Source organism: Colias eurytheme, chromosome 29 (assembly GCF_061535395.1).
Source record: "Colias eurytheme isolate Ceu_HAF_F1 chromosome 29, ilColEury1 Martin Lab GWU primary, whole genome shotgun sequence".
Classification (NCBI taxonomy): Eukaryota; Metazoa; Arthropoda; class Insecta; order Lepidoptera; family Pieridae; genus Colias; species Colias eurytheme.
In genome coordinates, this window is record NC_143008.1 from 4335913 (window position 1) to 4357610 (window position 21698).

General features: G+C 36.5%; 1 protein-coding gene across 10 annotated transcripts in view; it reads right to left on the reverse strand.

The window, feature by feature from the left end:
• LOC149896202 (uncharacterized) overlaps positions 1 to 21698 on the reverse strand; it is a 79065-nt gene that overhangs the window by 51085 nt on the left and 6282 nt on the right. Inside the window, exon 6 of one of the 10 annotated variants that reach the window (XM_090117942.1) lies at positions 4563 to 5158. The exons of 7 other annotated variants lie outside the window; for them this stretch is intronic. In XM_090117942.1, the coding sequence (XP_089974068.1) occupies positions 4578 to 5158 (581 nt within the window). In that variant the 3' untranslated portion in view covers positions 4563 to 4577. Of the gene's footprint in view, positions 1 to 4562; positions 5159 to 8755; positions 9927 to 13376; positions 14427 to 21698 lie in introns of those variants that run through there. 2 more of the 10 variants (XM_090117941.1, XM_090117940.1) reach the window with 2 other exon arrangements.

The following is a 21698-nucleotide window of genomic DNA, read 5'->3' on the forward strand; positions in this document are numbered from 1 at the left end:
AACATATCTCAACATGCTGTCTACAGAGCACTCTTAAAATTAGATAAGTCCAAGGGCGCGGGACCTGATAATATACCGCCTTTTTTCTTGACGTCTTGCGCTCGAGCTTTGTCCTTGCCACTTTCGTATATACAGGGTGTAAGGGAGACCTGGTCACATCACTTCAGTGTGGATAGGTGACATCCTCACATGAAATTTGGTATGGTTTTTTTTTCTTAACTCTAAATATTAAAAAAAATACGACTATTTTAATTTTAACTTTACAATTTTAGTCATATTTTTTTAAAACACTTCTGTACTCGATTGTACTTCACCGATTTTGATGATTTTTTTTTTAATTTTGTTGCTTAATCAATGTACTTGCAGATTAAAACAAATGTACTCGTATTCCCTAGTAAATTACCTGATATTTTAATACTTGAATTTAAAAAACAATAAAAAAATACTTGCAATTTTAGTAAAATGCAATTTTTTTCAAAAAAAGACCCATACAACTGCATGTTTTTTTAATCTTATCTAATTCCTCATCATTTTTACTTTAAAATACCATTTATTTCATAATTGTAAGTGTTATAGTTTTAAAATTACGATTGCTCAAAGTTAACCCTTTGTACACTAATTTTGTCAAATACATCTTTATTTTTCAGTACAACAAAGTAATATGGAAATAAAACTGACAGTTAATTTAAAAGCAAGTTAATTTATTTTAAAAATTGTTCAAAATGGTCACCGTTTTCCCTTATACAATAAAATAAGCGTCTCTTTACTTCCCTTTCTAAATCGGTTGTACCCGCCAACATAGCCCTAACTTCACTAGCCGCTTCGAGTATTCTCTCGCGTAATTGTTCCACATTTTGAATTTCGACACTGTAAACGTAGTTTTTCATTGTGCCCCACACAAAAAAGTCCATCGGTGTCATGTCGGGTGATCTTGGGGGCCACTGGATATGTCCATATCGCCCAATCCATCGCCTCGGGAAGTGAGTATTTAAATACTCGCGCACGGAAAGAGTGGCATGTGGCGGAGCTCCGTCGTGCATAAAAAACATGCCTTGTAAGTACAACAATGGCACTTCGTTCAGGTAGCCCAGTAAATGATTTTGTAAAAAGTTCAAATATCTTTCGCCGTTAAGCGTGCCTTCCAGGAAGTGAGGGCCAACTAAACAGTTTCCTATTACCCCTGCCCACACATTTAAGTGAAACCTGTGTTGAGATGACTCAACTCTGATCGCTTTCGGGTTCTGCTCAGACCACACGTGGGCATTGTGATAATTGAACACACCATCTCTCGTAAACATCGATTCGTCTGTCCAAAGTATCCTCTTTAGAAAGAGGGGATTGTTTAATGCACGCTCCATTAAAACGTTTGCAAATTGATATCTTGAAGATAAGTCCTGCGGAATTAATCCTTGTACTGGCTGATAATGATAAGGATGCAATTGGTGCGTTTTGAATACTTTCCATACTGTCCAATGGCTGATGCCAAGAATCCGTGCCGCTCTCCTCGTGCTTATGTTTGGGTTTTGATTCACTAGATCCAGAATCCTTTCTTCCATACGTGGCGAAATCCGTACTCCAGGATGATCCAAATTCATATTTCTGAAAAGTGTTCCATCCCGAAATTTTCGGTCTACAGACTGGATCATGCGCGCGGAAGGTAAACGACGATTCGGGTAGAGTCGCTGATATTCACGACGCGCAGCTCTCGCCGAACAATTACAGTAGCCGTATAATAAATGCATGTCTGCCATCTCGGTCAAATTAAACGGATTAGCCATTTTCTCACACAGAACAACTCAAAACAGAAAAAATAACAATCAAGTACGAGTAACTGATACTGAAACAAACTGTGAGCGTCGAATGCAAAGAAACAACTATCGTGCGTAGTAGAGACTAACAATGAATCGCTGGAATGCGTGGCCCGCTTCCCCCCCGCATTCCCTTTACTCGCCCGGCAAAGGACAAGTAAGAGAGAGACAGACTTATCAATCCAGGTAGAAATTCCCATGCGTACTGCCACATCCCCCGTTTAAACAATAACAATGCAGGGTCGTGTAACAGGTTAAGAAAGTTCCTTAGAAAAAAAGTAGTTACTTTTGTGCAGTCACAATTTTAAAACTATAACACTTACAATTATGAAATAAATGGTATTTTAAAGTAAAAATGATGAGGAATTCGATAAGATTAAAAAAACATGCAGTTGTATGGGTCTTTTTTTGAAAAAAATTGCATTTTACTAAAATTGCATGTATTTTTTTATTATTTTTTAAATTCAAGTATTAAAATATCAGGTAATTTACTAGGGAATACTAGTACATTCGTTTTAATCTGCAAGTACATTGATTAAGCAACAAAATTTAAAAAAAATCATCAAAATCGGTGAAGTACAATCGAGTACAGAAGTGTTTTAAAAAAATATGACTAAAATTGTAAAGTTAAAATTAAAATAGTCGTATTTTTTTAAATATTTAGAGTAAAGAAAAAAAAACCATACCAAATTTCATGTGAGGATGTCACCTATCCACACTGAAGTGATGTGACCAGGTCTCCCTTACACCCTGTATACAACGCCTCACTTGAGAAGGGAATATTTCCGTCAAAATGGAAACTGGCTCGAATTGTACCCATATACAAAAATGGCAAACCTGAATTGGTTTCTAATTACCGTCCAATTTCTATTCTCTCCACAATGGCAAAAGTTTTCGAGTCCCTTGTATATAGCCATTTATATTCCACTGTCCAGAGCGCTTTATCCGTCAGTCAACATGGTTTTGTCAACAAGAGATCTACGAACACCAACCTAGTTGCCTTCATAAGCGATGTGTCAGATGCCGTAGACCGAGGTTTCCAAGTTGACGCTATCTACACCGACTTTTCTAAGGCTTTTGATAAAGTCAGCCACCGCATATTGGTTGACAAGTTGAAACACGCCGGAATTACAGGAAATATTTTGAATTGGTGCAAGTCTTATTTAGGTGGAAGAAGGTCGTCGGTAGTTCTGGATGGAGTTCAGTCCGAGTATTTCTTAGCGACATCAGGAGTGCCTCAAGGGTCAACCCTGGGCCCATTATTTTTTAACATATTTATTAATGATTTGCCTGATATTTTCCAGCACAGTACACCATTTTTATTTGCTGACGATTTGAAATTAATTCGTCAAATAAATTCTCGTGCTGATTCCGATTTAATACAATCTGACCTGGATAGACTGACTAATTGGTGCGAAAGAAACGCAATGTATCTGAATTGTGGCAAGTGTTACCAGATATCTTTTACTCGTTCCCAAAATAGAATACTCTCCAAATATCACATTAAGGGTAACATGCTAATGGAAGTGTCTACGATTCGCGATCTGGGAGTGCACTTGGATTGTAAGCTACGTTTTATAGAACATTATGATGTTGTCATCGCAGCGGCGTACCGTTCTCTTGGATTTATTCTGCGTTGTTTAAAGGAATTTAAAAACACCTCTACTGCTCTACTTCTTTATAATAGCTTCGTGCGCACTCGTTTGGAGTATTGCAGTATAGTTTGGAACCCCTGTTATCAGATTCACAAAAATAGAATTGAAAATATTCAGAGGAGACTTGTACGCCATCTTGCTTACCGAGCTGGTATCGCAAGATCCATAAGCTCTTATGAAGGCAGGCTTAAACACTTTAGCATGACATCTCTCGAATCGCGTCGCACTATAGCTGATCTTTCGTTCTTATACAAATTGTTGAATAACGGTCTCGACTGTCCAGCATTACTTAGTAGGCTCTGTATCAATGTACCGTCTAGACTCCCCCGTCAACCCCGTTCCCTCCTGAGTGCGCCTTCATATAGGACAAATCTTGGCAAAAATTCACCCATAGTGAGACTCTCCCACGAGTATAATAAGCTCACGAGTATCTCGGGAGACATAGACATCTTCGGTCAATCATTAACGAAATTTAAATCGTTAATCCTCAAAATCTGTGAATGACTGTAAAAATGTTATTGAATTCCGACAATTATTTTCGACAATATTGTTTTCACATTGCTCTACATCTAACATTTTTTTCTGTGTATAATTATTTAGATTAAATATTAAATTCAATCCAATTCTGAAGTAATGCTGTATGTACCTATAATTAGTAGCCAATTTAGATTAAGACTTTATGTACGATTATTTATATAATGTTACAAATTGAGTTACTGTTGGTGCATCATAAATAAATAAATAAATAAATAAATAAACGATTACACCCTGTATATAATAATATCATTGGTTATAGTCAAGTCCCGAAACACAATTTCTTCGCGGAAGGACTGGTTTATGGTTTGGCAAAAGGCATCGGGCAATCCTCGAAATATATTTGACGACTGACGAAAATTGTTTAGCAAAAGGCCTTAATATTACAATTATTTGAGCTTTGGCAAAGTCATTATACCATACCTGAGGTTTGACCAGTCCAACCTACGAGTGCTCGAGCTTCAGAGTTTGACTATAACCTATACATGAAAATAATAACAATGAAAACACTGTCGTTGTCAACCAAACACTTCTTCCCGTTATTTCAAGCTTCCAACTCTTCCGAAAATCACAAAACCGACTAAAACACGACTTCCGGGTGATATTTCTTCATATGATAGTTCAAACTGGCCTTCTGAACAAATGCCTGACTGCAGACCTTGCACACCTTTTTTTTATCCCCCGTATGAATCTTCTCATGAAGGACCAGGTTTTTTCTCCTCAAGAATGCCTTCTTACAGAACCTGCACTGGTAATCCTTCACCGTTTTGTGTTTATACTGGTGCCCTTTCAAATACTGCAGGTCGTACGTCTCAAAATCGCACGAATCGCATTTATATTTCTGGCCCATCATGTGGAATCCATTGATATGCTTTCTCAGTTGCACCTTAGTGTTGAATGAAGCTTGGCACGCAGAGCAATATATCCTATCGTCTATATTGTGTATGTTTAGTTTGTGGGTCATCAACGGCGCTAAGGTCATGAACTCCATTTTGCATATATTACACTTGTATTGATGCAGTTTGTAGTGCACAATTTTCATGTGAGATGTGAGTCCTTTCTTTGTGAAGAATAGCTTGTCACATTTCTTGCAGCGTAGCTTTTCATCTTCGATCGCATAGTCGCACGGTCGTAGGCGGAATTTTACTTTCGGCAACGCGCCTAAAAGAAAAAATATCATTTAATATTTGTTCTAGCACGCTCGCTGACAACTTCTATGGGATATTTCTTTAGAGGCATGTCTTCGGTCTTGCTGTTTGTCCCACAATAGTTCTATTAGATTTCGAGACATTTTGTACACAATTGTCTTTTATGTTTTATTTCTTGAACAGGTCTAGGTAATTAGTTCTTAATTACTTAACATCACCTAGAGCCAACATATACACTTCTTTTGGGTATTTCATAAATGCATCGGATAAAGTCGAGTACTTTCTACCTCGAACTATCGTCGTTTTTTATTGTACACTAGCTGCACTTCGCGGTTTCACCCGCGTGGGTCTGCTCCTGTTGGTCTTAGCGTAATGATATATAGCCTATAGCCATCCTCGATGAATGGGGTATCTAACACCGAAATAAGTTTCCAAATAATTAGACCAGTAGTTCCTGAGATTAGAGCGTTCAAACAAACAAAAGTCTCAAGCTATATCTGTATCAAATTTGAAGTAAATCCGTTTCAAGTTTCTGTATCAAGTTAGCAGTACTTTTTGAGATTAGCTCGGACATACATACAGACAAACAGACACAAATTCTAAAAACCATATTTTTGACTTCGGTATCTATTGAAGATTACGCCCCAAGTATTCCTATAAAAAATACAGTACAGTATGTACAGTTTTGACTTTGCTACGCTTATATTATAATACAATATAGACACACCCCGGACACTCCATACAAAATTATCGTTTTGACAGTCACACTGTAGAGACTGCAAATGTGTGTGTTAACGCTTTATGGTTGGCACATTTGTGCCTAGCGTAAAGAAATTCGCGTTTTTCTGATGAAATACATCCGTAAACAGCACAATATCTAACCATTTTCTACGAAAAACGAGCATCACAAATCCAAAATAATAAAATTACTTTTAGTCAATTTGATTAATGTTGTCAATCTTCGTTGCGTATCGTCCTTGCAGAAAAATGCGGGCTATCTATAGCGTGATCGTGCGGGGTAAGTGTTTAATTTTGGCGGGAGGCGGAGAGTGTCCGTTCTGTAGCGTTTAGCTACTATTATGTATTCTGTGGTATAGACACAATATACAGATACATACAGTAAAGAAACTTCATACAAAACGTTCGAAATGGCTCACGCAAACAAGCAAGCGTGTTTACGAGAATCATAAGGGTACCGGGATCGATAGTAGCAGGTGACACATCGACATCCATAAGTGTAAATACTGGTTAAAATAATTATTGAATATAGGTAAAACGTCCTGCGTCCATTACTAGCAGGTATTTAGAAAAACAAGGAGAAACAAACAAAAATATAGTATGTATTGATAAAATCGTATTTAAACCTGTAAATGGCGTCTAAATTTGGATTATTTCTCCTTGTACATCTATACTTCCATACTAATACATATTATAAAGAGGAAAGGTTTGTAATTACTAATTATGTATGTATGTATGGTTTTCACGCGTAAACTACTAGCATCTTCACTGAGCAACATCACTACATACTATAAAATAAATACGCTTTCTCTGTCCCTATGTCCCTTTGTATCTTTAAAACTACGCAACGATTTTGATGCGGTTTTTTTTAATAGATAAAGTGATTCAAGAGGAAGGTTTTAGTATATAATTTATTAGGTTTTAGACAAAGCGGGCGAAGCCGCGGGCGGTAAGCTAGTAGGCTATATTGCATTTTTTTTTAATTAGAGATCCTTACCATGCTATAATGTAACCCAAGCTGAAAAAATTTATTAATAAAAATTCTGTCATCGCGTGCGCTGCGGAATCTATTGAAGATAGAACAAAAAAATATTCTACGGTATTATAGAATGGATCAATATCTAAAAGAAAGTCCTCTATACCATATGTCCATCTTCAGTAGATATGTTACTATCACAACTTTTTTACGTTTTTAAAGTATGTAAATAAATAGAAGTGCCGCGTTGTCACGGCATCACGTGTGAACGGGTGGACCGATTTCGATAATTCTTTTTTTATTATATTCCTTGAAGTGCGAGGATGGTTCTTATGTAGAGAAAACGTAAATATGTGCCACGGGCGAACCCAGGGCGGGCCGCTAGTATATTCATATTTAAGGCACGGAAAAGGACACCATTATTGTATATTTACGGGTTTCAATATCGAAATTACCACAAATTGCAACTGTGAAAAAAAAACATCCAACAACCTCCTCTTTTATTTTTGAAGTCGGTTAAATATCCAAAAGGTAGTATAGCTTCAACAGTGCTTACGTCATCTAATATCTAATATGTATGGATGTATGGATGTTTGTTACTCTTTCACGTAAAAACTACTGAACCGATAACAATGAAATTTAGCACACATATAGAGGGTAACTTGGATTAACACATAGGATAGTTTTTATCCCGGAAATCCCACGGGAACGGGAACTATGCGGGTTGTCCTTTGCAAACGCGGGCGAAGCCGCGGGCGGAAATCTAGTAATTTCATCACAGGGAATTCACAGTTTCCTAACTGTATGTATCTGTCAACTGTGGTATAGATAAAGCTGTGAGGTAGGTTTCGTCTTCATTTTTATAGCAAACCTTCGTGCCACTCTTTGTCGAAAGCTTACTGAATATCCAAAAACACCGATTAACATATATTATGCTATAGCGTTGTTGTATGACGTAATTAAATACTGATATAATATTTCTTAGACATCTTGAGTCTTGACTCGACCAAAGTCAGTAGGTACAAGAATGAGGTCGCGGAAGAATTCTAACAAATACCCGCGGCCCCATCATTAAAGCGGCTCGACGGAACACAGTGGGGTTTTAGTCGGTAAGACAACCGTTATTTATAGGACGATCAAACCAACTATTCGAGTGGTGTGACTGTATGAGTCAGCGCAGGTGTTATGTGTGATTGATCGTTATTTTGAATATGACATGAAAAATTACTTGATAATTGAATGATTGTTAATACTTTTATCCAATTATTATTGAAATAATTAAGTTAATCAATTGATTTACTTTTAAAATATAATTTTATCGTTAGATTAAACGCGCTAACATATACTCTATCTTCTAGTGACTTTCAAACTCTTTCAATTACTCTATGAGCCTGTTCAATAGTGGAATGTTCCTGTCTGAAGCCAAATTGATGATCTGGAATAGCATTGTTCACTGCAAGGCAGGTAAGCATTTTAGATGACAAAATCTTTTCAAATAGTTTTGACATATTATGATGATACCACTTTAGCCGTTTTACCGGATTGTGTATCATGGATGTTAGATAGTTTCCAGAAATTAGGAAAATGTTGAACCCTTATAATTCGATTATAAAGGATGGTCAGGAAAACTATATAACTACAAGTGGTTAAAAGGTCAATACCAGGCGCTTATTTATCTTTACGATTTTTTATCGTCCTCCGTACTTCGGCGGTATTTACTGGTTTTGGCGGGATAAATTAATGTTCAGAAGTTTATATTGCATGATATTATGACGCATTTCAGATCAAATACAAAAAAAAATCTCTTAGAGAACTATTTCATAATATGTAAAACACTGCCATCTATCTCAGATATTAAAACCAATTTAATGATAAGGAAAAAAAAAAACACCCATATGCTACTGTATAAAAAAGGTTATATTTCAATAAAATGTGTATTTGTTATAGTCAAGTCCCGAAACACAATTTCTTCGCGGAAGGACTGGTTTATGGTTTGGCAAAAGGCATCGGGAAATCCTCGAAATAAATTTTAATTTCGCCCTTTGACTTAAGTCAGCAGCAGTCTCGGGCGTAGGCGAACGCAGCATAGGCATCGCACGCGCATACGACGCCTCAACTAGAGAACGACTGACCAAAATTGTTTTTTTTTTTTTTTTTTTTTATGTGAAGAGCAGGCAAACGAGCAGACGAGTCATCTGATGGTAAATGATCATCGTCGCCCACTTGCACCCACAATACCAGGGGTATGGCGAGTCTCAGTATGTATGTTTAGCAAAAGGCCGAAATATTACAATTATTTGAGCTTTGGCAAAGTCATTATGCCATACCTGAGGTTTGAACAGTCCAACCTACGAGTGCCCGAGCTTCAGAGTTTGACTATAACCTATACATGAAAATATTAACAATGAAAACAATGTCGTTGCCAACTAAACACGTGCCCGTTATTCCTAGCAAAGTTCCAACTCTTCCGAAAATCACAAAACCGACTAAAACACGACTTCCGGGTGATATTTCTTCATATGATAGTTCAAACTGGCCTTCTGAACAAACGCCTGACTGCAGACCTTGCACACCTTTTTTTTATCCCCCGTATGAATCTTCTCATGAAGAACAAGGGTAGCTCTCCTCAAGAATGCCTTCTTACAGAACCTGCACTGGTGATCCTTCACCGTTTTGTGTTTATGCTGGTGCCTTTTCAAATTCTTCAGGTCGTACGTCTCAAAATCGCACGAAGGACACTTATATTTCTTGCCCATCATGTGGAATACATTGATATGGCTTCTCAGTAGCCTCTTAGTCTTGAATGAAGCTTGGCACGCGGAGCAATGTATCCTATCGTCTATATTGTGTACGTTTAGTTTGTGGGTCACAAACTGCGTCAAGGTCATGAACTCCATTTTGCATATATAACACTTGTATTTAGGCTGTTTGTAGTGCACACTTTTCATATGATAACTAAGCGAGCTCTTTGAGACGAATAGCTTGTCGCATTTCTTGCAGCGTAGCTTTTCATCTTCGATCGCATAGTCGCACGGTCGTAGGCGGAACTCTACCTTCGGCAACGCGCCTAAAAGAAAAAATATCATTTACTATTTGTTCTAGCACGCTCCCTGACAACTTCTAAGGGATATTTCTTTAGAGGCATGTCTACTGTCTTGCTGTTTGTCTCACAATAGGTCTATTAGATTTCGAGACATTTTTTACACAATTGTCTTTTATGTTTTACTAGCGACCCGCCCCGGCTTCGCACGGGTGCAATGCTGATACTAAAAACACTACACAAAAACTGTGAACTTTGTATATAAAAACATAGCGGCCCGCTCCGGATTCGCACGGGTATAAAATAGATAGCCGGGCGGCCGGCCGGTACCGCCGCAAACGCTACGTCCCGCAATTTTTAAATCTGTAATATCTTCGAAAATATTCACTTAAATCATACGGTGTAAAAGGCCATATAGATCTATATTAAATGAACAATGTATTCAAGGTATTTAATTGGTTAAGGATTAATGCTGTATTGGTTAAAATCGCATCGAAAATTAGCCATTATTTGTCGTAAAAAGTAAATGACAAAAAAAAGTCATTGTGGGTTATCCATAAGAGATAGACATATACCATCGCGGACTTTTCTGTAGACCTTTTCAATGTGTATAATACTTAGTACATTATTTTGATAAAACTCGTAGGGTTCAGCCTGCGTTTGCAATGTAAGCGGAAAAAAAATGTAATTTTTTACGACATCACATAAGAAACCTCAAAAATAACAGTACTTCTCCACTATTTAATGGATGTTATTATACATATAAACCTTCCTCTTGAATCACTCTATCTATTAAAAAAAACCGCATCAAAATCCGTTGCGTAGTTTCAAAGATTTAAGCGTACAAAGGGACATAGGGACATAGGGACATAGGGACAGGGAAAGCGACTTTGTTTTATACTATGTAGTGATTTCTTGAACAGGTCGAATTAGTTCTAAATTACTTAACATCACCTAGAGCCAATATAATACACTTCTTTTGGGTATTTCGGAAATGCCTCCGATAAAGTCGAATACTTTCTACTTCGAATAATCGTCGTTTTTTATTGTGCACTAGCTGCGTTTCGCGGTTTTACCCGCATGGCTCTGCTCCTGTTGGTCTTAGCGTAATGATATATAGCCTTCCTCAATAAATGGGCTATCTAACAGCGAAATAATTTTTCAAATCGGACCAGTAGTTCCTGAGATTAGTGCGTTTAATCAAACAAATAAACAAACTCTTCAGCTTTATAATATTATATGTATAGATAATCGTTTCCTTTATCAGGTTGTAATCCAACACTACTTTCGATGTTGAATTACAACCTGATTTTAAAACGAGCTTATTGGTGTATCATTTAACGGAACTATGCCACGAACTCAGCGGACAAATGGGACAATACTATGTCTTTTATTGCAATAGGTTTAAACCAAAATTGAGAGCACTGCACAGAGCGTCGGGCATTCGCGAAAATGTTTGTAAGTACATACATTAAATGGAAATGCTTTTGAAAAATGAACTTTTAGGTGTTTCCATTGGTAAGATCATTATATTACATTGCAAGGATAAAAATACTCTTCTGGGTACCCAGCCTTACAAAGAATATTGTAAGCATTGTAATAATGTTACATATTGTTGAAGATGATTTGACTAACACATCTTAATATATGGCGAGTAAGTCCTGTCAAAATCGGTCCAGCTGTTACAGAGATTAGCCGGAAGAACAAAGTGACACTCCAATTTTATTATTGGTATAGATTATAGAATAAAGATATTCAATCTATTTGTTCTTTATAAATCAATACTTATATAATAAAGTTGAAAAGTTTGTTTGTTTGAACGCGCTAATTTCAGGATCCGATTTAAAAAATTATTTCAGTGTTAGCCTATTTATCGAGGAAGGCTATAGGATATATATCATCACGCTAAGACCAACTGGAAGAAAACCGCGGGGCACAGCTAGTATATAATATTTAGTATGGATTCATTTTCAGGTATAAGAAAACTAAACCAAAATTAAAGTATTCGATTTAAGTACCTTTAAATAAGTAGGATATAGAATGGGGAATATTTATGTTTTTCTTTTTTGTCTTCAATTAATAGTTTACTATTTAATAACGTAGAAAAAAGATTAGTGGGCTTCAAAATCTAGATATTTTTAAAAATAAAATTGAAAACTTTTAAAAAATTTAAGCAGTTCAAACGCCGCCATTTTGCGCGCGCTTTGCGTGACGTGACATGACACGTCCAGTGGGTGTTTACCTTAGTTTTTACTGAGGACTGATGAATACAATGTCGTGTCAGATGACGGCACATTTCCTGATATGGTGGCGCGTTTTGGAAGTTTGAATTTCGCTCCCTTATTTTGCACTTTTTGAATATTATTTTAGGGGTTTATACCCGGCGCGGCCTAAGATGATCCCTATGACACTGACAGTTATTCTCAAGAGACAAACTTGTAATGGCGTCACCATTAAATTATAAACGTATTGGAGGCGTCTAAAAATGGCATTTATTAATTTTTACGTAGCTTTATGCCATTACAATGATATTCCGTTGGAATTATAACAATTCTTAACATTTACGAGAAATTATATCAATCTGACTTTACGTTTACGTCCTTCAAAACTTACATCGTTGGCATTTATCGACTAGTGCGGAAAGTATCGATAAACAAATTTCGATAATGGAAACGAGTTCACATTTTTTCCATGCTTAAGCTATAGTTTATTCTCTATTGAATGGAACAGAAGATCGCAGCATAATTAATTAATTAATTACCGTTCGCGTTAATTTACTTACCTATGATAATATAAGTTTTTTAGAAAAATTAAATGGGGGATTCCATTTTCATGATAAAATAATATACACTGTGTTAAACGGGTTAAAGATTACGAGAAAATGATAAGGTGCATTTTTATGTTTTGGAAAGCTTTCGTTTTACTTACCGTTTCGTTTACATTTAAATAGACGTTAAAAATTCATTTTATAATATTTGTAAAAACATGTTTACCGACGTGGCTGAATGCAAACCACGCCTTAGCCTATAAAATAGTAAAGTATCGACACGATCCATCATACGAGCAATCACTAAGACGAACTGTCATAGGGATCATCTTAGGCCGCGCCGGGTATAAGTAATAAGTAAATTAAAAAAATCCTTTTCATTATAATATTACGATTAACGATAATAAGTATTGCAGAAAAACATATTTTAGGCCATTTCAAATTTTACCATCTGCTTTAAAAGTAGTTATAAGATCTATACCAGGCGCTTATTTATCTTTACGATCTTTTATCGTCCTCCGTACTTCGGCGGTAGTTACTGGTTTTGGCGGGATAAATTAATGTTCAGAAGTTTATATTGCATTAAATTATGACGCATTTCAGATCAAATACAAAAAAAAATCTCTTAGAGAACTATTTCATAATATGTAAAACACTGCCATCTGTCTTAGATATTAAAAACCAATTTAACGATAAGGAAAAAAAAACACCCATATGCTACTATATAACAAAGGTTATATTTCAATAAAATGTGTATTTGTTATAGTCAAGTCCCGAAACACAATTTCTTCGCGGAAGGACTGGTTTATCTTAGGTTTGGCAAAAGCCATCAGGCAATCCTCGAAACATTTGTATTTCGCCCTTTGACTGAAGTCAGCAACAGTCTCGGGCGTAGGCGAACGCAGCATAGGCATCGCACGCGCATACGACGCCTCAACTAGAGAACGACTGACGAAAATTGTTTAGCAAAAGGCCGAAATATTACAATTATTTAAGCTTTGACGTCATTATGCCATACCTGAGGTTTGAACAGCCTAACCTACGAGTGCCTGAGATTCAGAGTTTGAATATAACCTATACATGAAAATATTAACAATGAAAACACTGTCGTTGCCAACCAAACACTTCTGCCCGTTATTTTAAGCAAACTTTCAAGTATTCCGAAAATCACAAAACCGACTAAAACACGACTTCCGGGTGATATTTCGTCATATGATAGTTCAAACTGGCCTTCTGAACAAACGCCTGACTGCAGACCTTGCACACCTTTTTTTTATCCCCCGTATGAATCTTCTCATGGAGACCCCGGGTAGCTCTCCTCACGAATGCCTTCTTACAGAACCTGCACTGGTAATCCTTCACCGTTTTGTGTTTATACTGGTGGTTCTTCAAACTGCTCTTGCTGTACGTCTCAAAATCGCACGAATCGCATTTATATTTCTGGCCCATCATGTGGAATCCATTGATATGCTTTCTCAGTTGCACCTTAGAGTTGAATGAAGCTTGGCACGCGGAGCAATGAAACCTATCGTCTATATTGTGTACGTTTAGTTTGTGTATCAAAAACTGCGTCAAGGTCATGAACTCCATTTTGCATATATAACACTTGTATTTAGGCTGTTTGTAGTGCACACTTTTCATATGATAACTGAGCGAGCTCTTTGTGACGAATAGCATGTCGCATTTCTTGCAGCGTAGCTTTTCATCTTCGATCGCATAGTCGCACGGTCGTAAGCGGAATTTTACCTTCGGCAACGCGCCTAAAAGAAAAAATATCATTTACTATATTTTGTTCTAGCACGCTCGCTGACAACTTCTAAGGGATATTTTTTAAGAGGCATGTCTTCTGTCTTGCTGTTTGTCTCACAATAGGTCTATTAGATTTCGAGACATTTTGTACACAATTGTCTTTTATGTTTTATTTCTTGAACAGGTCGAATTAGTTCGAAATTACTTAACATCACCTAGAACCAATATAATACACTTCTTTTGGGTATTTCGGAAATGCCTCCGATAAAGTCGAGTAATAAATAAAAATAATAATAAAACTTTTTATTAGCAGATAGGCAATATTAAAATTAACAATTTAAGTACTTACAATCTACTTAATCTAACAACCTAAATGCTAAAAGGATTGCCGCTCAGCATTTTACAATGAAAAGCATAAGCCTTCATTGTAGAGCTGATTTTCAGCGACACCTAACCTAATATAGTACTTTCTACCTCGAACAATCGTCGTTTTTTATGTACACTAACTGCGTTTCGCGGTTTTACCCGCGTGGCTCTGCTCCTGTTGGTCTTAGCGTAATGATATATAGCGTATAGCCACAGTATTACCATATTTCCTACAGTAGTGCGACGAATGTACTTGTGCAGAGAAACGGAGGGGAACTGGCGGGGGTCGGACGACGCGGGCCGCGTAAAGCAATCACGCTGAGATTGCTTTACCTATCGCGAAAGGACGACGCAGTCGTATTTTTTGTGTAATAATTTTATTATACATAGGTACTTACATATTCTATTATGGCGCGCACAAACTGTTCCGTTTACGGATGTAAATCTACATTGAAATCCCAGAAGGAAACAATATTTCAGAAAGATGGTATTAATTGTATCTGTTGAATTAAAATCAAAGCTATGTATATGTTGTCCTCATTATTTTCTAATCAGATTGTACATCCCAATGCGAATGCATTACTTAGTTACATCACAGTATTACCATTATTTCCTACAGTAAGGAATCGCCTTTGATGTCGCGCGATGCCGCCGCCAGCGTAGGTAATGACGCTGCCACACGAAAATACGCTAGGGTTGCAACAAATGGGAAATAAAACAATTGTGATTATTAATATTATGATGAAATCTTTATTCATATGTACATTCAAAATAATTGCGATTATTAAATCTGATGTAATTATTTGTTCATAAATATATAATTACAGATATTGCACTGCTAAATATTATTTACGTGGACACTTTATTTTTGGATGTTCTTAATTGTATATTATAACATTTAACTAAGTAATGCATTCGCATTGGGATGTACAATCTGATTAGAAAATAATGAGGACAACATAATATATACATAGCTTTGATTTTAATTCAACAGATACTATTAATACAATCTTTCTGAAATATTGTTTCCTTCTGGGATTTCAATGTAGATTTACATCCGTAAACGGAACAGTTTGTGCGCGCCATAATAGAATATGTAAGTACCTATGTATAATAAAATTATTACACAAAAAATACGACTGCGTCATCCTTTCGCGCTAGGTAAAGCAAACTAAGCGTGTTTGCTTTACGCGGCCCGCGTCGCCCGACCCCCGCCAGTTCCCCTCCGTTTCTCTGCACAAGTACATTCGTCGCACTACTGTAGGAAATAATGGTAATACTGTGGTTACATGTTATAATATACAATTAAGAACATCCAAAAATAAAGTGTCCACGTAAATAATATTTAGCAGTGCAATATCTGTAATTATATATTAATGAACAAATAATTACATCAGATTTAATAATCGCAATTATTTTGAATGTACATATGAATAAATGATTTCATCATAATATTAATAATCACAATTGTTTTATTTCCCATTTGTTGCAACCCTAGCGTATTTACGCTGGCGGCGGCATCGCGCGACATCAAAGGCGATTCCTTACTGTAGGAAATAATATTGTAATACTGTGGTATAGCCTTCCTCGACGAATGGGCTATCTAACAGCGAAATAATTTTTCAAATCGGACCAGTAGTTCCTGAGATTAGTGCGTTCAATCAAACAAATTAACAAACTCTTCAGCTTTATAATATTATATGAGTATAAATATAGATAATCGTTTAGCGAACACGACTTTGGATGTTGAATTACAACCTGATTTTAAAACGAGCTTATTGGTGTATCATTTAACGGAACTATGCCACGAACTCAGCGGACAAATGGGACAATACTATGTCTTTTATTGCAATAGGTTTAAACCAAAATTGAGAGCACTGCACAGAGCGTCGGGCATTCGCGAAAATGTTTGTAAGTACATCAAATGGAAATGCTTTTGAAAATGAACTTTTAGGTGTTTCCATTGGTAAGATCATTATATTACATTGCAAGGATAAAAATACTCTTCTGGGTACCCAGCCTTACAAAGAATATTGTAAGCATTGTAATAATGTTACATATTGTTTAAGATAATTTGACTAACACATCTTAATATATGGCGAGGGCTGTCCCACGTATGGTAATATTAGAGCTATTACGCACTGTCGACCAGTCGCCTATTTAAACTATAGTGTGACTTACTATAGTTTAAATAGGGGCTTGCGCACTTAGTCGTCAGTCGTCCAGGAGTAAGTCCAGTCGCCGGCGACTGAGTCGCCGGCGACTGGTCGACAGTGCGTAATAGCTCTTAGGTCCTTACATATGAAATTGAGGAGGGAGGAATATACCTATCTACATTCGATTTTTTTTGTATAATGTACATATTTAATTAATCGAACTGGTACCATTGTTATCGCTGCATTTTTGTCATCTAAAGGGAAGTTCGTTGATCCCTTTATTAAAAAAAACCGGAGGGACGAGATTCAATAAATTCTTTGAATGCGGTTTTGACTGCCACATCAAAGTTGAATTTCTTTCCTTGTAGGAAGTTATCCAAATTCACGTAATCTGATGGAGCAAGGTCCGGAGAGTACGGTGGATGTCGCAGACATTCCAATTGCAGCTCCTCCAGTTTTGCGGCCGTCTGACGTGCATTGTGTAGACTAGCGTTATCCCAAAGCAGCAGTGGCCAAGAGCTATTGACCAGCCTTGGTTGATTAGCAGCTAGTTCTTCCATCATAGTTTGCAGTTGCTGACAATAGATAACTGTTGTACCGTAAGGCCAGAATTTAGAAAGCTGTATTGAACGACACTGGCACTAGTCCACCAAACGCTCACAAGTTATTTTTCTGAGTCAATTTTTGTTTAGGGTAGGCATTGGCTGTTTCTCCGGGGGACAGCCTTGGGACGAACGCTTCCGATTGTCGTAAAGGATCCATTTTTCATCACAAGTAATGATCCGAATTAAAATCCCTTCATTATTGTGTCAGTTGAGCAATGTAACGCAGCAGTCCATGCGTGTTTTCTGGTTTGCTTCACTCAATTCATGAGATACCTTTCAAATTTTCTTTATCTTCCCAATTTGCTTCAAGTGGATTAAATCAGTTTTATCACGTACACCGAACGCCTGCTGCTAACTCTAAAGTGGTTTGCGATGGATCCGCTTCCATAATAGCCCCTTCATTATAAATTTTGGTCCCGGGTCGTCCACGGAGCTTGTTCTGAAGTCGAAATTTCCAGAACGAAAACGTTCGAACCAAAACCGTACCGTGTTTTCTTTTGCGATACCAGTGCCATACACATTGTTAATTCTTCGAACTGTTTCTGCAGCACTCGTGCCACGGTAGAACTCATATTATTCGTAAATAAAGCGATATTTCAATTTTTCCATTGTGGTATATGAATGACCAAAGAAAAATGATCAAGAAAAAACATAATTGGATACATATATTATAAATTTGAATTTGAAAAAAAAAATTTTTTTTTTTAAATTTGAGATCAAAGTGACCTGTACAACAAAACGACAATTTCATATTTAAGGATCTAATATTTAAATATAAAATTCGGCCACAACCACGATATAGTGTGTATAGCTAATACAGCTGCGTCCCGCGGTTTTACCAGCTTAAATGTGTTTTTCCTTTTAATATCAGTATAAATTAGCCTAAGTTACTCATTATTTACGATAGTAAGTATTCGAGAAAAAAATATTTTAGGCCATTTCAAATTTTATGCATATTCCCTATTATTTCACAATTAAAATTCCTTTTTTTATTATTTTGTTCATGTATGCTTATATAAATATAATTCTAAGAAACATTTAAAATAATTTCATATTTATAATGTTCAAGTTTATTGACCGAAGTCAAGTTAAAGTAATAAAGAATGATATATTTAATTTATGAACAGTAAAAACTGTGTTATTTAATTTTAGTATAAAACCTTCAATTAAGAGAAATATGGCTTGGGGTTCTAACAGACGAGCGGCAAATTGTGAACGGCAGAGGCTACTTCAGCCGTCGCCACATGTAGACGGCAATCGACGGCGCGTCGACGGCAGCAGTCAATATGTCGACGGATGCCGTCAAACGCTTGCAGTTTGTCGTCAACACAAAACTGCAAGCGTTTCCACTTGTCGACGGCCTGCTGCCGCCAAAGCGTCGACGACTGCCGTCGACATTTGGTGACGGTTGAAGTAGCCTCTGCCGTTCACAACTTGCCATTCGTCTGTTAGAACGCTTAGCTATAGCATGCTTCACTTCAGTTCTTATAATTTAATTTCAAATAGAAAAATAAACAACTAGGTATTATATATTATATTCATGTTTGTACCTATAAAATTAATGCATAATATATTAATACATTTAGTATTTGGCTGCAAGCATATTGTTTAATAAAAAATTTTCACTTCGATTTGTGCTTGCTTGCTTTGCTTGCGGTCAAATTTTAACTGGCAACCTAGTCGATATATATTCTCCTAATTATAAATATATGTACATAAAATTTTGGTTTCATCAAAAAAGCTATGAACGAAGTAATCCTGCAGTGGGATCTTAGACTAATACAAACGTAGGCATGTGCCTGTGTGTTAAAATTGGAAGTCTAACATAAAACACTAAACGAAATACAATATCAAAAGCAAGTCTTCAATAGGAAGATAAAATTATAATAAATTCTTATAATACTAGCTGCCCCGGCTTTGCCCGGATTTAAGGGGACTAGAAGAACAACACGAGTTTTATAATGCTTTAAAGTATATGATTAACTGCAGTAAAAAATCTCAAACATATATATGATATTCTTCAGGAGATATACTAGCTAGAACTAGATATTGTGTTGAAAACACAATACAACTTATTTTACTCGATAGAAAAAAAATCACAAAGGTACCTCTAAAAAAATCTTTTGATGCTTAAATCAAGCAACATACTAGAATAATAGTGTTTTATTTTTTTAGTCCAATCAATAGATTTCGTGTAAGTCGCAAATTCTTATTACCAAACCAAAAACGTACGCAAGTGTGTGCACCGACAGTACCGACCGAGGCCTGTTGCTAGACCTTCACCTCAGATTGGTAAAAACAAAGACGGGTTGCACTGGGGGAGTGCCGGCAGAAGTGAAAACTTGATTATTAACGTTGAGCATGTTTGATATTTTGGAATGGTATCCGTCTTACGCTTTTTCGATCAGGTCACGTGTCCTGATGCGAGTTTAAGATTTTATACCCATTACAGAAAAAGTGCTCAACGCCGCTAAAGAAGTTTTCACTTCAAAAAATTTCGACCAACTCATTTGTTACACGCAAACAACTAATAATAATAATAAAATTTCACAACATTTACTTTTTTATCTCTGAAGATAGAAGTATATTAAATTGTTGCATGTATGTACACACTACGTTTATAACTTCACAACGGCTGAACGGATTTTAATGATCTTTCTCCATTTTTATATGATAACTTAGCGGTCCGCCCCGGCTTCGCCCGTGGTACGTTTACGTTTTTTCTACATAAGAACCATCCTCGTACTTCAAGGAATATAATAAAAAAAGAATTATCGAAATCGGTTCAGCCGTTCTCGAGTTATGCGCTTACCAACACATTTTGCGATTCATTTTTATATATAAGAAGAAGATAACGTTTAAAACATGGAATATCAGTCAAGTGCGAGTCAGGCTCGCGACATTAAGGATTCCGTGCACACGTTTTGCAAAAAATAAAATCACTTATCCAATTGATAACCGCACCGACCGTTGCTTAACCTTAATTTTTTATTATTTGTTATTATAGCAGCAACAGAAATACATCACCTCTGAAAAATTCAACTATCTAATCTATGACGGTTTATGATATACAGGCTGGTGACAGACAGACAGACAGACAGACAGCGAATTATCAGTAATATGGTCCTAACCTAACTTTACGTAACTTAAAAACTGAAAAAAAAATTACCCGGGCAGAGTCGGGACGAGCAACTAGTATGCAATATTGATAAAAGCAAGAGGCATTTTTTTTAGAATACATAGAGCGTGATCTACAATAGATACCAAAGTGGAAAATACAATTTTTAGATTATTCGTCTGTATGTATGTCCGGGCTAAACTCAAAAATTACTGCATGGATTTATTTCAAATTTCGCATGAATATTACTTACAGGTCGGGTCAACATAATATAGGCTATATATCTAAATACTAACTGTGCCCCGCGGTTTCACCCGCATGACTCCGCTCCTATTGGTCTTAGCATGATGATATATAGCCTATGGCCTTCCTCGATAAATAGGCTATCTAACAACGAAAGAATTTTTCAAATTGGACCAGTAGTTCCTGAGATTGGCGCTTTGAAACAAACAGACCATTCAGCTTTATAATATTAGTATAGAAGTATATAGATATATAAAATTCGCGTGTCACAATGTTTGTTACCATACTCCTCCGAAACGGCTGGACCGATTCTCATGAAATTTTGTGAACCTATAGGGTGGATCTGAGAATCGGCCAACGTCTATTTTCCATACCCCTAGTGATAAGAGTAAGGCAGAACAACGTTTGCCGAGACAGCTGGTATATAATAATACTAGGTTTCCGCCCGCGGCTTCGCCCGCGCAGTCAAAGAAAAACCCGCATAGTTCCCGTTCCCGTGGGATTTCCGGGATTGTGTCATTTTCTCGGGATAAAAAGTAGCCTATATCCTTTCTCGGGTATCAAAATATCTCCATACCAAATTTCATGAAAATTGGTTCAGTAGTTTAGGCGTGATTGAGTAACAGACAGACAGACAGAGTTACTTTCGCATTTATAATATTAGTAAGTATGGATAGTATGGATTGTAAGGCGTAAGTTTTGATATTTTTTTTTTAGTTTTGATGATTTTTTTTTTTGTTTTATTTTTGTGGATGAATATTTGTCACTTTTTCCTGTCAAAACATGCTTAGCTGT